This window comes from Salvelinus sp. IW2-2015, linkage group LG33 (assembly GCF_002910315.2).
Source record: "Salvelinus sp. IW2-2015 linkage group LG33, ASM291031v2, whole genome shotgun sequence".
In the NCBI taxonomy this organism is placed as follows: Eukaryota; Metazoa; Chordata; class Actinopteri; order Salmoniformes; family Salmonidae; genus Salvelinus; species Salvelinus sp. IW2-2015.
Genome location: NC_036872.1, coordinates 27,884,864 through 27,903,571, shown reverse-complemented (window position 1 = coordinate 27,903,571; position 18,708 = coordinate 27,884,864). Strand labels below are relative to the sequence as shown.

At 42.5% G+C, this 18,708-nt stretch overlaps 1 protein-coding gene across 1 annotated transcript in view; it reads left to right on the top strand.

Moving 5' to 3' along the window:
- The first annotated feature begins 1,169 nt into the window (after positions 1-1,169).
- Positions 1,170-18,708, top strand: part of LOC111957358 (hexokinase-2-like) — a 106,100-nt gene continuing 88,561 nt past the window's right edge. Inside the window, exon 1 of the mRNA XM_023978129.2 lies at positions 1,170-1,458. Within this exon, the coding sequence (XP_023833897.2) occupies positions 1,396-1,458 (63 nt within the window). The 5' untranslated portion in view covers positions 1,170-1,395. The remainder of the gene's footprint in view (positions 1,459-18,708) is intronic.

The window sequence follows — 18,708 nt, the reverse complement described above, 5'->3', positions numbered from 1 at the left end:
CCTACAAACCTGACTCAGTACACCAGCTCTGTCAGGAGGAATGGGCCAAAACTCACCCAACTTATTGTGGGAAGCTTGGGGAAGGCTACCCAAAATGATTGACCCAAGTTAAACAATTTAAAGGCAATACTACCAAATACTAATTGAGTGTATGTTAACTTCTAACCCACTGGGAATGTGATGAAACAAATAAAAGCTGAAATAAATTGTTCTCTGTACTTTTATTCTGACATTTCACATTCTTAAAATAAAGTGGTGATCCTAACTGACCTAAGACAGGGAATTTTTACGAGGATTACATGTCAGGAATTGTGAAAAACGTAGTTTAAATGTATTTGGCTAAGGTGTATGTAAACTTCCGACTTCATTGTATATAAATAATGGTGTGTATAGACGTTATGGACAGTATATGAATAGAAAAGGTGTGTACAGCAATAGTTATATAGGATGAGCCTTGACTAGAATACCTTATATACATATGAAGTGAGTAAATCAGTATGTAAACATTATTCAAGTTACCAGTACAACACTTTGTGACTACTGATGTAAAAACTACTCATGTAAAATGGGTTTTATAAAATACATTTGATTAATTGATTGTTTGTATCTTGGCTGTATAGCAAGGTTTCCCAAACTCTGTCCTTGGGACCCCAAGGGCTGCACATTTTGGTTTTTGACCTAGCACTACACAGCTGATTCAAATAATCAACTAATCATCAAGCTTTGATCATTTGAATCATTTGTGTAGTGTTAGGGCCAAACCCAAAATATGCACCCCTTGGGGTCCAGAGGACAGAGTTTGGGAAACACTGTTATAGCTCTATGAGATACACTATTTTATAAAAAAAAGTTATTAAAAGTTGCTCTGAGAGATAATCAAATCATTATGTTGTGATCTCATGTTGATATAATACCAGTAACCAAGGTCAGTGTTGTTTTACAGAAATAAGATTATGGAGTTGTATCTCTATCAATAAGATACACTATATATCAAAGTAATTAAAAGTTGCTTTGAGAGTTAATTKAATCATAATATTTAATGCGATGTTGTATAATTGTGAGAAGATTTGATTATAGGTAGGCTATCAAATCCATTCATAAACTATTAGAGTATATCATCGTTTACTTTTCATTAGACGCCGACACGAAATAAGCCACACCTTCCTCGTGCCTGCAATGACCGTAAGAATACTCGTTTGAAGTATGTGACTTCTGTAGTCTACATCTCTATAAAGTCGTAGTAGTTTACAGTGTCGTTACGAAGGCCAGTGCAGATTCTGTTCAATGTTATGACTAGTTGCCGAATGTTTAACGAACAAGCCCGCTATTAGGAAATAATTAAATTAACATAGTTAGCTAGTTAAGTGGTAGAGGAGAAGGACATTCATAACGACGATGATAGCCTCTCATCTTCTGGCATACTACTTCACGGAGCTCCACCATGACAAGGTTCAACAAGTAAGTGGCTACTGGTTAGAAACGTGTATTTTTGCTAATTTGAAGAAGCTAAGTTACTAGAAGGTACGCCACGTGACGTCTCTGATCATGTTGGCATTGCAGGGTCAGTGGAACATCAAGCCAGCCTCCTAGAGCCATGCACTATTCAGTTGAATTTACTCTTATCAGTGGTAGCTAGCTAGCTAGTTTTATTTTCCGTCAAAATTGCACCACATCAATGTCTATCAACACTAGCTAAGTCAATTAATTTTGAAGACACTGGCGGTTGGCGAGCAATGCCCAAATATGGACTTTTACTGACTTGTTATCAGATATGCAATAAGCGCGCATCTTCTAGCGTCGGCACAATGCCAGTTAAAGCTGTTGGCCTGGTCTATGGATGGCTAGTTAAACATGTAACTCGTGTTTGACTATGTTATGCAGGGGTGAAAGTAGATTTAATTTCTTACAGATGCGGGGACCTCTTATGTGGCCGTTAATCACAGAATTACATAAAAAATCCATATGAATTTAATAGGATCTCTATGGGCCTAATAGTAAAGATTTGTCCTTTTAACGTTTACATGTACTATCCTACCTTTTAATGTGGCATGAACACAACCAATCATGTTGTTTTCATCTGATTGTCAAACCATTACTTCAAAAGGTTTATGTTGGCTACCTATGCACGTTAATCAGGGATGGCTGAATGACATTGGATGCGGAAAGTATTGAGAGGTTAACATGATGACTAGACCGGGACGCGCGTTCATCTGCGTGCGCTGTAGCGCGCATGTTGATTTTGTTCATCCACACCAGAAGCTATCAGAACAAATATAAAATATATTTTGATTTGTTTATCACTTTTTTTGTTTATTACATCATTCCATATGTGTTATTTCAGAGTTTTGATGTGTTCACTATTATTCTACAATGTAAAAATAAAGAAAAGCCCTTGAATGAGTAGGTGTGTCCAACTTTTGACTCGTACTGTAGTTTAGGTGTAATTTCGAGGGGCCGCCAGTGCCGGGTGACTTGCATCGTTTGTTTCCCGCTCATCAACTTGTATACAGTCAAGGATATGTTTGCGTTATTCTAAAGTCCTATTTCAACATGTAGCATGTTTTTGTTTCCCTGACAGTAAATTTGATTAGTAATAGAGTTATAGTAATTAGAACAGTCCCATAGCAGCTTATTTTTACAAAGTAAAACGTAAAAGAGAATAGTATGAACCCGCAAGGCCCGAGGTCAAATTATTTGCTGATGGTAAATAGGCGTAACACAAACTCATCATTACACTTTTGTCTCTCTAAATTAAATCAACTTCTTCACCCTCCTTATCATTCAGTTAGGCCTAATTTAAATTCAATTGTGAAGTAAGGTGCACAATTATCACCCATTTGTCATTCATTCAGTGAGGAGAGAGAGCGCCTGGCTGGGTACCAACATCCTACAGCACATTGTCTTGGCGGGTTAAGTTAGGAATAGGTGTGAAAAAAATAGGTAAAAAGGCTCTAAATACTTTTCTGTTTGTTATTTCAAAATTCTGACATTGACAATAAAGTCAGGGAAGGAGCAGGGCATGCACTGTATATACAAAAGCTATTTCAGCCACACTGCCTTAATGTCGCTGGACCACAGGAAGAGTAGCTGCTGCTTTGGCAACTGCTAACGGGGATCCTTAATAAATACAAATACCCGTTGTTGACAGGTGTATAAAATCGAGCAAACAGCCATGCATTCTTAATAGACAAACATTGGCAGTAGAATGGCCTTACTGAAGAGCTCAGTGACTTTCAACATGGCACTGTCATAGGATGTCACCTTTCCAACAAGTCAGTTTGTCAAATTTCTGCCCTGCTAGAGCTGCCAAGTGTAAGTGCTGTTATTGTGAAGTGGAAACGTCTAGGAGCAACAACGGCTCAGCCACAAAGTGGTAGGCCAAACAAGCTCACAGAACGGGACCGTCGAGTGCTGAAGCAAGTTGCTTGTAAAAATCATCTGTCCTCGCTTGCAACACTCACTACCGAGTTCCAAACTGCCTCTGGAAGCAACATCAGCACAATAACTGTTAGTTGGGAGCTTCATGAAATGGGTTTCCATGACCGAGCAGCCGCACACAAGCCTAAGGTCATCATGTGCAATGCCAAGCGCCTGCTGGAATGGTGTAACGCTCGCCTCCATTGGACTCTGGAGCAGTGGAAACACATTCTCTGGAGTGATGAATCACGCTTCACCCTCTGTGTCCGACGGACAAATCTGGGTTTGGCGGATGCTAGGAGAACGTTACCTGCCTCAAAGTAGTGGCAACTGTAAAGTTTGGTGGAGGAGGAATAATGGTCTGGGGCTGTTTTTTTCATGGTTCGGGCTAGGCCCCTTAGTTCCAGTGAAGGACAATCTTAACGCTACAGCATACAATGATATTCTAGACAATTCTGTGCTTCCAACTTTGTGACAACAGTTTCGGGAAGTCCCTTTCCTGTTTCAGCATGACAAGGCCCCTGTGCACAAAGCGAGGTCTATACCGAAATGGTTTGTTGAGATTGGTGTGGAAGAACTTGACTGGCCTGCACAGAACCCTGACCTCAACCGCAGCGAACACCTTTGGGAATGAATTGGAACGTCAACTGCGAGCCAGGACTTATCTGCCAACATCAGTGCCCAACCTCACTAATGCTCTTGTGGCTGAATGGAAGCAAGTCCCCGCAGCAATGTTCCAACATTTAGTGGAAAGCCTTCCTAGAAGAGTMGAGGCTGTTATAGCAGCAAGGCGGGGACCAATTCCATATTAATGCCCACGATTTTGGAATGAGATGTTCGACGAGCAGTGTCCACATACTTTTGGCAATGTTATGTATTCTAGCCTACGAAGGTGTTGTCCTAAAGTTATGGCTTTCAAAAAAAACAAGAATGAAAGTTTATAGCATAGGCTATTCTCAATCACAACTTTATGATAGATGGAACAAAGTGTTATTTATTTTTCTACTATTTTGAGTCAAACCAATTATTATCCTGTTCTGAAGACGGTAGACTGCTTCTATCCAGGCCTGATGTCACTACGATAAGACAGCCCCTTTGTCATCAGTCACTGCAAGTTAGTTCTGAATGATTTGTTGCCGTAGAATTTTGCGTGGCTTAAAGGTGAGCCACTTTTGTGGTACCGGTTATCCCGAGTTGAACTCAGTAGACAAGTTACCTAGCTAACTCCTCAAATTACATTCATAGTATAGGCTCTGCTCGCCAGCTGTGTTTAACTTGCTAAGCCTGTTAGATTCAGCCAGCCACAAACTGTGCACTACTAGCCTCTAACTTTATTGACATTTCACAGCTCCAACTTAGGTCAATAAAATGTACAATTTTGGACAGCCCACAGGCTACTTCTCCTGCCTGCCTCTCTGTCACTGGCTTTCCTACATTTGTGCTTCTCACCTTTCCGAGATTTTCTCTTTAGGCTTTATCCTACTTCTGATTTACGCCATGCCAATATAATTCCTACTGCAGTCTAGTGTAAAAAGTCAGATACCCCTTTTGCTGTCTCAACTCTCCGTCCCTCTCAACTCTCTCACTCGTGAGATTTTGCTATCTCCAGTTTCAGATTTGAATGCTGTATCGTCAGTTTGTTCCAGATTGCTGCTGGAACATTGTGTCCTGTCAGTGTATTAGATACAGTACATTCGGAAAGTATTCAGACCCCTTGACTTTTTCCACATTTTGTTACATTACAGCCTTATTCTAATATGGATCTTATAGTTGTTTTCCCTCATCAATCTACACACAATACCTCATAATGACAAAGCGAAAACATATTTTTAGACATAAGTGTTCAGACCCTTTACTCAGTACCTTGTTGAAGAACATTTGGCAATGATTACAGCCTCGAGTCTTCTTGGGTATGACGCTACAAGCTTGGCACACATGTTTTTGGGGAGTTTCTCCCATTCTTCTCTGCAGATCCTCTCGAGCTCTCAGGTTTGATGGGGAGCGTCGCTATACAGCAATACAATTTTCAGGTCTCTCCAGAGATGTTCGATCGGTTTCAAGTCTGGGCTCTGGCTGGGCKACTCAAGGACATTCACAGACTTGTCCCAAAGCCACTCCTGCATTGTCTTGGCTGTGTGCTTATGGTCGTTGTCATGTTGGAAGGTGAACCTTAGCCCCAGTCTGAGGTCCTGAGCACTCTGGAGCAGGTTTTCATGAAGTATCTCTCTCTGTACTTTGCTACATTCATCTTTCCCTAAATCCTGACTAGTCTCCCAGTCCCTGCTGCTGGAAAAAAATCCCCACAGCATGATGGTGTCACCACCATGCTTCACCTTAGGGATAGAGCATGGTTTTCTACAGACGGGACGCTTGGCATTCAAATCAAATCAAACTGTATTTGTCACATGCGCCGAATACAACAAGTGTAGACCTTACCGTGAAATGCTTACTTACAAGCCCTTAACAAACAGTGCAGTTCAAGAAGAGTTAAGAAAATATTTACCAAATAAACGAAAGTAAAAATAAAAAAAAGGAGGTACCGGTACAGAGTCAGTGTGCGACTGTACAGGTTAGAGATAATTTGTACTTGTAAGTAGGGGTGAGGTGACTATACATAGATAATAAACAGAGAGTAGCAGCAGTGTACAAAACAAATGGAGGGGAGGGGGGGTCAATGTATTAGTCCGGTGGTACCACTTCCTGTGCGGTAGCAGAGAAAACAGTCTATGACTTGGGTGACTGGAGTCTCTGACAATTTTATGGACTTTTCTCTGACAACACCTATTATATATGTCCAGGATTGCAGGACGCTTGGTCCCAGTGATGTACCGGGCCGTACGCACTACCCTCTGTAGTGCCTTACGGTCAGATGCTGTGCAGTTGCCATACCAGTTGGTGATGCAACCGGTCAGGATGCTCTCGATTGTGCAGCTGTAGAACTTTTTGAGGATCTGGGGACCCATGCCAAATCTTTTCAATCTCATGAGGGGGGAGAGGTGTGTGGAGAGGTGTGTGCCCTCTTCACGACTGTCTTGTTGTGTTTGGACAATGATAGTTTGATGGTGATGTGGACACCAAGAAACTTAACTCTCGACCCGCTCCACTACAGCGTCGTTGATGTTAATGGGGGCCTGTTCGGCCCGCGTTTTCCTGTAGTCCACGATCAGCTCCTTTGTCTTGCTCACATTGAGGGAGAGGTTGTTGTCCTGGCACCATACTGCCAGTTCTCTAACCTTCTCCCTGTAGGCCGTCTCATTGTTGTCGGTGATCAGGCATACCATTGTTGTGTCGTTAGCAAACTTGATGATGGTGTTTGAGTTGTGTTTGGCCACGCAGTTGTGGGTGAACAGGGAGTACAGGAGGGGACTAAGTACACACCCTTGAGGGGCCCCAGTGTTGAGGATCAGCGTGGCAGACGTGTTGTTGCCTACCCTTAACACCTGGGGGTGGCCAGTCAGGAAGTCCAGGATACAGTTGCAGAGGGAGGTAATTAGTTCCAGGGTCCTTAGCTTAGTGATGAGCTTCATGGGCACTATGGTGCTACGCTGAGCTGTAGTCAATAAACAGTATTCTCACATAGGTGTTCCTTTTTGTCTAGGTGGGAAAGGGCAGAAAGATTGAGATTACGTCATCTGTGGATCTGTTGGGGCGGTATGCAATTTGGAGTGGGTCTAGGGTATCCGGGAGGATGCTGTTGATGTGAGCCATGACCAGCCTTTCAAAGCACTTCATGGCAACCGACGAGAGTCCTACGGGGTGGTAATCATTTAGGCAGGTTACCTTCGCATCCTTGGGCACAGGGACTATGGTGGTCTGCTTGAAACATGTAGGTATTACAGACTCAGTCAGGGAGAGATTGAAAATGTCAGTGAAGGCTCTTGCCAGTTGGTCCGCGTATGCTTTGAGTACACGTCCTGGTAATCGATCTGGCCCCGCGGCTTTGTGAATGTTGACCTGTTTAAAGGTCTTGCTCACATTGTCTACCGAGAGCGTTATCACAGTTATCCAGAACAGCTTTTGCTCTTATGCATGCTTCAGTGTTGCTTGCCTCGAAGCGAGCATAGAAGTTATTTAGCTTATCTGGTAGGCTCGCATCACTGGGCAGCTCACGTCTGGGTTTCCCTTTGGAGTCCGTAATAGTTTTCAAGCCCTGCCTCATCCAACGAGCGTCAGAGCCAGTGTAGTGGGATTCAATCTTAATCCTGTATTGACGCTTTTCTTGTTTGATAGTTCATCTGTGGGCATAGCAGGATTTCTTATAAGTGTCCGGATTAGTGTCCCGCTCCTTGAAAGCAGCAGCTCTAGCCTTTAGCTCGATGCGGATGTCACCTGTAATCCATGGCTTCTGGTTGGGATATGTAGAGTTGAAGTCGGAAGTTTACATACACTTAGGTTGGAGTCGTTAAAACTAGTTTTTCAACCACTCCACAAATTTCTTGTTAACAAACTATAGTTTTGGCAAGTTGGTTAGGACATCTACTTTTTGCATGACAAAAGTAATTTTTCCAACAATTGTTTACAGACAGATTATTTCACTTATAATTCACTGTATCACAATTCCAGTGGGTCAGAAGTTCACTTACACTAAGTTGACTGTGCCTTTAAACAGCTTGGAAAATTCCAGAAAATGATGTAATGAATTTAAAAGCTTCTGACAGGCTAATTGACATCATTTGAGTCAATTGGAGGTGTACCTGTGGATGTATTTCAAGGCCTACCTTCAAACTCAGTGCCTCTTTGCTTGACATCATGGGAAAATCAAAAGAAATCAGCCAAGACCTCAGAAAAAAAATTGTAGACCTCCACAAGTCTGGTTCATCATTGGGAGCAATTTCCAAACGCCTGAAGTTTCTTGCGAAAAGTGCAAATCAATCGCAGAACAGTAAAATACCTTGTGAAGATTCTGGAGGAAATAGGCACAAAAGTATCTACAGTTGAAGTTGGAAGTTTACATACACCTTAGCCAAATACATTTAAACTCAGTTTTTCACAATTCCTGACACTTAATAGAGCAGGGGGTGGTTTTAGTTAGCGTTGGGGAAGTGTGACTCGTGTTCCAGTACAAGAAAATGTTGTCAGAGGAAGGAGGCTTGATACAGAATGTTAATTTAAGGAGTTGAGAGAGATGGCCTTTGTTTGACCGTGGTATGATTGACAAAAAACGAATTGGCCAAGGCCTATTGTAGACGATGTACCTAACTGGAAATCTAAATAAGATAAAGAACATATATCATGATTTTCCATTGTGTAGTCTCTGTGATGACTGCTTGTCTGTAATGTCACCTTGGCTGTGGAAACAATCTGAACCTATCAGGAATCAAGGTAAGACCCAAGTGCAGACTGTGTGAAGTAACAATGTTTATTGTAACCACAGGGGCAGGCAAACGACAGGTCATGGCAGGCAGGGGTCGATAATCCAGAGTAGAGGCCAAGGTACAGGACGGCAGTCAGGGTCAGGTCAGGCAGAGGTCGGTAATCCAGAGGTGGAACAAAGGTACAGAATGGCAGGCAGGCTCAGGGTCAGAGACAGGCAGTGGTCGGGCGGGTACAGGGTCAGGACAAGTAAAAGTTAAAAACCAGGAGGACAAGAGACTAGGGGAAAAACAGGAGCTGAGACAAAACGCTGGTAGGCTTGAACAAACAAGGTGAACTGGCAAAAGACAGACAGAAAACACAGGTACAAATATACAGGGGATAATGGGGAAGATGGGTGACACCTTGAMGGGGTGAGACAAGGACAGGTTAAACAGATCAGGGTGTGATAGTACCCCTCCCCCTCCCCCCTAGGGATGCACCATGTGTCCTACCTGGGCGCATAGCTGGTTGAGCGGGGTGCCGGCGTTGGAATTCAGAGATGAGGCCTYGGTCCAGGATGTACCTATTGGAGACCCAGGACCTCTCCTCCGGGCCATAACCCTCCCAGTCAACCAGGTACTGGAATCCCCTGCCCCGAGGTCAAACCTTCAGGAGGCATCTCACCATGTACGCCGGTCGGCCGTCGATGAGACAAGGAAGAGGGGTGGGCCTGGAAACAGGAGACAAGGGGCAGTCAGACATGGTTTTAATTCTAGACACAGAAAAGGTAGGAAAAATACGGAGGGTACGGGGCAACAGAAGACGAACAGCAGAGGGGCTAATGATCTTGGAGCGGGGGGGAAAAGGTATCGGCTTCTGGGGTAGTAGCCGCGGCACTACCCCACTACCACACTTGGATACAGGTTGGTGCTGGGAAAGCGAAGTGGCCCGGGCCTTACTGAACCCCTCCCAGAGGTCCTGGTACTCGGTTGAGCAGACGGAGAGGTCCGGGGCAATTTTCAATCCCCCAGGAAGACGTCCCTGGGCCCAGCGTCGTCTGGGTTTGGCCGGGGTAGGCTGTCATTATAAATAAGAATTTGTTCTTAACTGACTTGCCTAGTTAAAAAAAATTATAATTTTTTTTTTTATCAGATTACTGTTGGCATTTCAGCAGGGTAGATTGTAGTATAATGAGTGCCAGATGTATTCTGTTAGCGGTGACAAGATGGTACTGCCACTGCCCCTAATGACTCCAGCCCATAGCTACTAGGGTTGCACATTTTGGAATATTCAGAGGTGGGAATTAACGGGAATATATGGGAATTAATATTAATACCATTTATATGTAGATGTTTTTTGCGTTGGATATACACTGCTCAAAAAAATTAAGGGAACACTTAAACAACACAATGTAACTCCAAGTCAATCACACTTCTGTGAAATCAAACTGTCCACTTAGGAAGCAACACTGATTGACAATAAATTTCACATGCTGTGGTGCAAATGGAATAGACAAAAGGTGGAAATTATAGGCAATTAGCAAGACACCCCCAATAAAGGAGTGYTTCTGCWGGTGGTGACCACAGARCACTTCTCAGTTCCTATGCRTCCTGGCTGATGTTTTGMTCARTTTTGAATGCTGGRGGTGCTRTCACTCTAGTGGTAGCATGAGACGGAGTCTACAACCCACACAAGTGGCTCAGGTAGTGCAGCTCATCCAGGATGGCACATCAATGCGAGCTGTGGCAAGAAGGTTTGCTGTGTCTGTCAGCGTAGTGTCCAGAGCATGGAGGVGCTACCAGGAGACAGGCRAGTACATCAGGAGACGTGGAGGAGGCCGTAGGAGGGCAACAACCCAGCAGCAGGACCGCTACCTCCGCCTTTGTGCAAGGAGGATTAGGAGGAGCACTGCCAGAGCCCTGCAAAATGACCTCCAGCAGGCCACAAATGTGCATGTGTCTGCTCAAACGGTCAGAAACAGACTCCATGAGGGTGGTATGTGGGCCCGACGTCCACAGGTGGGGGTTGTGCTTACAGCCCAACACCGTGCAGGACGTTTGGCATCTTCACTGTCACTTTCTAACCTTGTTGAGGATGGCTCGTTGTCATGCTCAAAAAGCCAAAAATTTGCCTGGGTGGAAACCACATTTTCAACCCTTGTATTGGTCATCCTGTTGCGTGCTTCGGTGTGTGTGTGTTCCCAAACAAGGACCAGTTGCGCTCCGAGGCGGCTGATGTTGGTGGGATTTGGAGGATGATGGAGGCAACAGGGGAACAGACTCAGATCCACAAAGTCCCTTCCACCAGGTGACTGATGAGACATGTTGGCACAACTGCCATATTGCATCGCCATCCCAAAGCCCTTGCTTGGAAGTGTACTTCGCCAGACTGCCAAGAACCTTGCCCTCATCCAGGCCAAGGTGACGAGACATGGTGGTGATGACACCATAGGCTTTGTTGATCTCTGCACCAGACAGGATGATCTTGCCAGCATACTTMGGGTCCAACATGTACGCTGTGGCGTGTATYGGCTTCAGGCAGAAGTCTTCACGCTTTTTGATGTATTTCAGAACTGCAGTTTCCTCTGCTTTGAGCAACAGTGAAGTGGGCATGGCAGTACAGATTTATTCTCTTACATCTGCAAGCAGAGTCTGAACATCAGACAAGATGCAGTTGTCTCCCTCAATCCGTGCAATGGCTACTGCTATAGGTTTCAGGCTGCTTATCACTCTCTCCCAAAATACATCATCCAGGAGGATCCTCTTGATGAGGCTGTCCATATCGGCAGACTGTGATATGGCTATTTCTTGGAGAGACTCCTTCCCCTCCAGGAGACTGTCAAACATGATGACAACACCACCCTAACGGGTGTTGCTGGGCAGCTTCAGTGTGGTACTCTTATTCTTCTCACTTTGCTTGGTGAGGTAGATTGCTGCTATAACTTTATGACCCTTCACATTCCAAACCATTTCCTTGGCTCTCTTGTAGAGTGTATCCATTGTTGTCAGTGCCATGATGTCCTTGAGGAGCAGATTCAATGCATGAGCAGCAGAGCCAATGGGTGTGATGTGAGGGTAGGACTCCTCCACTTTAGACCAAGTGGCCTTCATGTTCACAGCATTGTCTMTCACCAGTGCAAATACCTTCTGTGGTCCAAGGTCAATGATGACTGCCTACAGCTCATCTGCAATGTAGAGACCGATGTGTCTGTTGTCCCTTGTGTCTGTGCTCTTGTAGAATACTGGTTGAGGGGTGGAGATGATGTAGTTAATTATTCCTTGCCCACGAACATTCTACCACCCACCAGAGATGATTGCAATACAGTCTGCTTTCTCTATGATTTGCTTGACCTTCACTTGAACTCTGTTGAACTCTGCATCCATGAAATTAGTAGATAAAGCATGTCTGGTTGGAGGGGTGTATGCTGGGCGAAGAACATTCAGAAATCTCTTGCAATACACATTGCCTGTGAGAATCAGAGGTGAACGAGTTGCATACACAGCTTGAGTAAGACATTCATCAGCATTTCTCTGACTGCGTTCCTCCATTGAGTCAAAAAACCTTCTGATTCCAGGAGGACCATGAGCTGTTGCTATCGATAAGGTGTCAGATTCATCATTTTCACCTCGAATAGAAGTAGAGGGACTTTTGTCAGAGGTTGCTTGTTGTGAGCACTGAGGGAACTTTATGCACTTGGCCATATGATTCTGCATCTTTGTTGCATTCTTCACATGATTTGGCACAGTATTTGCAAATGTACACAGCTTTTCCTTCTACATTAGCTGCAGTGAAATGTCTCCACACATCAGATAGTGCCCGTGGCATTTTCCTGTAAAGATTAGAAAACAATTAGTAAAAAAAGTAATAATACAATTCCATGTACAGATAAATAGTTAAGCAGTTATTATAAACAACTCCTTTGTAAGATAKATGTTTTTAAATTAAACCTGTATGGAAACAGGTGAATTAAGTCCTCAGAYGGCTCAAGCAAGCTAAAACCCACATGGTAGCAAAAACTAACTAGCAGAAATTGTTAACAAGTTAGAAATGATTTAAACACACTTTGCTGTAGGCTACTATTTACTAGTAAACAAAAAAATAGTTTATGTCATATAAAATATTTTCACCCCACCCAGTATTGTAATCAAAACTTACCAGAAAGCATGTAGTCCTTGGCTCAGACAGTGTAGTAGTGTGGGCTCAATAGCATCTCATTAGTGTGCAAGATCTTGAGAATCACCTGCACATGTGATGGAAGAATCCACTGTGTATGCAGAGGGTTGCAATTGTATTGCATTGGGGATAGTTTAACCAAAATATACCACAAGACCTAGAATTGCCTTATGTGTATCCTTCAAAGGTTCACTGTTATAAGCTAACTTTTTTTGATGAATTTAAGCAAAATTCCACAAATTCTCGGGCTTAACTTCCCTTGGAAAATTTTCTGAAATAATAAATTTACCCGAAAGTTTCCGACCCTTTGCAATCCTAATAGCTACACACACTAGAAATGGGTGATATGGACAAAAATCCATATCGTGATTAGCCAGGTTTGGGCACTAATAAACACCTAAATTGGAACATAGTAGCTGTACAGTAACATGCTATAGGCTCTGCGCTTCACAGCACTGTATGGGTTTGGACTGACAGCCGTTCTGAACTTGAGCACCTCGCTCGACAAGAAGTGTATTTTGAAAGAAGAGACGTTGAGGATTATAATAAATAGTGCTTTGATGTTACACAAGCTAGGCAAACACCTGTGAGTCCAAATGTGCACTTCACATTTCGAAATCATAAAACTTGTGTCATATACAGCTTCAACATTTATGATCACTATGTTTGATGTACAGTTCCAAGATTAAATGGAATCATACCCTGGGTTGTTCTGAACAGAAGGAGTCTATGTTTATTTATTGTGAAGAAAATTTGCCTGGGCGCATAAACCTGAATGCTCACAAGACTCCTTTTTATGCGCACCAAAATTATCTGTTTCTCTGAATTACCTTGTAAAAGCTGAACACTGTAAGATCATAGTTTATAACTTAGCTGATCATGTTGGCAATAGAACAAGCTTTCCCCCCCAAATTTTTTTGGGGGGATTTTTGAACAACAACAACAGTAATTTGTGTTGCCGGGGATGCAGGGTTGTGCTCCAAATGAAATGACCTACAAGTGTGCTTGCTCTAGTTCCTCAACAGCACAGTTAGAATTAGAGGTCGACCGATTAATCGGAATGGCCGATTGATTAGGGCCGATTTCAAGTTTTCATAACAATCGGAAATCGCTAATTTTGGATGACGATTTTTGCCTTTTTTATTTTTTTTTACACCTTTATTTAACTAGGCAAGTCAGTTAAGAACACATTCTTATATTCAATGACGGCTTAGGAACGGTGGGTTAACTGCCTTGTTCAGGGGCAGAACGACAGATTTTTACCTTGTCAGCTCYGGGATTCGATCTAGCAACCTTACGGTTAACTAGTCCAACGCTCTAACCACCTACCTCACGAGGAGCCCGCCTGTTACGCGAATGTAGTAAGAAGCCAAGGTAAGTTGCTAGCTAGCATTAAACTTATCTTATAAAAAACAATCAATCAATCATAATCACTAGTTATAACTACACATGGTTGATGATATTACTAGTTTATCTAGCGTGTCCTGCGTTGCATATAATCGATGCGGTGCGCATTCGCGAAAAAGGACTGTCGTTGCTCCAACGTGTACCTAACCATAAACATCAATGCCTTTCTTAAAATTAATACACAGAAATATATATTTTTAAACCTGCATATTTAGCTAAAAGAAATCCAGGTTAGCAGGCAATATTAACCAGGTGAAATTGTGTCACTTCTCTTGCGTTCATTGCACGCAGAGTCAGGGTATATGCAACAGTTTGGGCCGCCTGGCTCATTGTGAACTAATTTGCCAGAATTTTATGTAATTATGACATAACATTGAAGGTTGTGCAATGTAACAGGAATATTTAGACTTATGGATGCCACCCGTTAGATAAAATACGGAACGGTTCAGTATTTCACTGAAAGCATAAACGTTTTGTTTTTGAGATGATAGTTTCCGGATTCGACCATATTAATGACCTAAGGCTCGTATTTCTGTGTGTTATTATGTTATAATTAAGTCTATGATTTGATAGAGCAGTCTGACTGAGCGATGGTAGGCACCAGCAGGCTCGTATGCATTCATTCAAACAGCACGTTCGTGCGTTTTGCCAGCAGCTCTGCTGTTTATGACTTCAAGCCTATCAACTCCCGAGATTAGGCTGGTGTAACCGATGTGAAATGGCAAGCTAGTTAGCGGGGTGCGCGCTAATAGCGTTTCAAACGTCACTCGCTCTGAGACTTGGAGTAGTTGTTCCCCTTGCTCTGCATGGGTAACGCTGCTTCGAGGGTGGCTGTTGTCGATGTGTTCCTGGTTCGAGCCCAGGTAGCGGCAAGGAGAGGGATGGAAGCTATACTGTTACACTGGCAATACTAAAGTGCCTATAAGAACATCCAATAGTCAAAGGTATATGAAATACAAATCGTATAGGAGAAGAAATAGTCCTATAATTCCTATAATAAATACAACCTAAAACTTCTTACCTGGGAATATTGAAGACTCATGTTAAAAGGAACCACCAGCTTTCATATGTTCTCTTGTTCTGAGCAAGGAACTTAACGTTAGCTTTCTTACATGCACAATTGCACTTTTACTTTCTTCTCCAACACTTTGTTTTTGCATTATTAGACCAAATTGAACATGTTTCATTATTTAATTGAGGCTAAATAGATTTTATTAAGTTAAAATAAGTGTTCATTCAGTATTGTTGTAATTGTCATTATTACAAATAAAAATAAAATCGGCCGATTTAATCGGTATCGGCTTTTTTTTGGTCCTCCAATAATCGGTATCGGCGGTGAAAAATCATAATCGGTCGACCTCTAGTTAGAATAGCTCAAAGAAGGACCTTATGGGAATGACTCTTTGAGTAAAAATCACCCTTATTCGCCAAGTACATTTACACGTACTCAGATTTTGACTAGGTAATATGGTGTGCTTGTTGATCGACAACATTTAGAGACAGAATACAGACAGCAGAGTTTAAAAAAATGTACATTATATAGAACTAGGTAGAGTGAGCATAGAGCTATGAGAATGAGCAGCTATACACATATACAGTGGATGTACAAAAACACTATCAGTATGAATATACAGTGGGGCAAAAAAGTATTTAGTCAGCCACAATTGTGCAAGTTCTCCCACTTAAAAAGATGAGAGAGGCCTGTAATTTTCATCATAGGTACACTTCAACTATGACAGACAAAATGAGAAAAAAAATCCAGAAAATCACATTGTAGGATTTTTAATGAATTTATTTGCAAATTATGGTGGAAAATAAGTATTTGGTCACCTACAAGCAAGCAAGATTTTCGCTCTCACAGACCTGTAACTTCTTCTTTAAGAGGCTCCTCTGTCCTCCACTCGTTACCTGTATTAATGGCACCTGTTTGAACTTGTTATCAGTATAAAAGACACCTGTCCACAACCTCAAACAGTCACACTCCAAACTCCACTATGGCCAAGACCAAAGAGCTGTCAAAGGACACCAGAAACAAAATTGTAGACCTCCACCAGGCTGGGAAGACTGAATCTGCAATAGGTAAGCAGCTTGGTTTGAAGAAATCAACTGTGGGAGCAATTATTAGGAAATGGAAACATACAAGACCACTGATAATCTCCCTCGATCTGGGGCTCCACGCAAGATCTCACCCCGTGGGGTCAAAATGATCACAAGAACGGTGAGCAAAAATCCCAGAAACACACGGGGGGACCTAGTGAATTACCTGCAGAGAGCTGGGACCAAAGAAACAAAGCCTACCATCAGTAACACACTACGCTGCCAGGACTCAAATCCTGCAGTGCCAGACGTGTCCCCCTGCTTAAGCCAGTACATGTCCAGGCCCGTCTGAAGTTTGCTAGAGAGCATTTGGATGATCCAGAAGAAGATTGGGAGAATGTCATATGGTCAGATGAAACCAAAATATAACGTTTTGGTAAAAACTCAACTCGTCGTGTTTGGAGGACAAAGAATGCTGAGTTGCATCCAAAGAACACCATACCTACTGTGAAGCATGGGGGTGGAAACATCACGTTTTGGGGCTGTTTTTCTGCAAAGGGACCAGGACGACGGATCCGTGTAAAGGAAAGAATGAATGGGCCATGTATCGTGAGATTTTGAGTGAAAACCTCCTTCCATCAGCAAGGGCATTGAAGATGAAACGTGGCTGGGTCTTTCAGCATGACAATGATCCCAAACACACCGCCCGGGCAACGAAGAGTGGCTTCGTAAGAAGCATTTCAAGGTCCTGGAGTGGCCTAGCCAGTCTCCAGATCTCAACCCCATAGAAAATCTTTGGAGAGGAGTTGAAAGTCCGTGTGCCCAGCAACAGCCCCAAAACATCACTGCTTAGAGGAGATCTGCATGGAGGAATGGGCCAAAATACCAGCAACAGTGTGTGAAGACTTACAGAAAACGTTTGACCTCTGTCATTACCAACAAAGGGTATATAACAAAGTATTGAGAAACTTTTGTTATTGACCAAATACTTATTTTCCACCATAATTTGCAAATAAATTCATTAAACATCCTACAATGTGATTTTCTGGATTTTTTTTTCTTCTCATTTTGTCTGTCATAGTTGAAGTGTACCTATGATGAAAATTATAGGCCTCTCTCATCTTTTTAAGTGGGAGAACTTGCACAATGGGGGCTGACTAAATAATRTTTGCCCCACTGTATCTAAATGCTGAGAGATTAACAGTGCAATGCAGTATAGTGCAGTTATTTTGTGTACAGTTCAAGTCAGAGATGACTTGATGCGGTGTGCAGCAGAGTTCATAGTCCTTTAGTCATAAAAGTGCATTGAAATTGCTTAGGAACTGTGCACACTTTAGAGAGGTGTGTGGCCARTTGGAGACACCAATTAGTCATCTCACTTAACCTTGTAATTTGTTTGTCTTATTTTTCACCTACCCCACATTTTCCAGGAATAGTCATATCATGTTACTGAATGTATCCAGAGTGTTTTCAGATTTCGTTATCAACAAATGCCTCAAAGTACAGTAAACATAAAATCAARACTAATGTTTGGATTCAGTCTTTTCAGGGGAACTGTTGTGGTCTAATATATTTTTTTAATTTTCTCCAAACTGTTCCTTTTCAATTGCTACCAACGTTATGCATATACTTGTCATATTGATTCTGTAAGAAACATTTGAATTAAGCCCTATCGATATAGCCAATTCCCATGATTGTAAAGGGTTTACAACCCATATGAGCAAACTTATTTAATTTCAAACTTCACATTTCTCTTGTATAGGCTACTTATCATAATACACAATATCAGCAAAATGCCTGTGATAAGTAATCGGTATGGTCGTTGTCGATAATTTCCAATTTATCATCCCAGCTCTAACTCGCACACACACGTTTGTTTTACTATACTTGTGAGGACTTTTTAGGAACCAACAATTGATTACCATTCAAAATCCTATTATCTCTTAACCTAACCTTAACCTTAAACCTAACACTAACTCCTAAGCCTAAAATAGCCCTTTTGTAACGGTGGTCCTCCTCCTCTTCAACCGAAAAGGAGGAGTATTGAGGGAACCAAGGCGCAGCGGGTTGTGAACACATAATATTTATTAAAGACAAGACGAAAACACGAACTTCACTATAAACTAACAAAACAACAAACGGAGTAGACAGACCTGAACGACGAACTTACATTAAACACGAGAACGCACGAACAGGGAAAATAGCCTACACATAAAATGACGATGTACAACACAAACCGAACAGTCCCGTATGGTGCGACAAACACTGACACAGGAGACAACCACCCACAACGAACACTGTGAAACAACCTACCTAAATATGACTCTCAATTAGAGGAACGCCAAACACCTGCCTCTAATTGAGAGCCATACCAGGCAA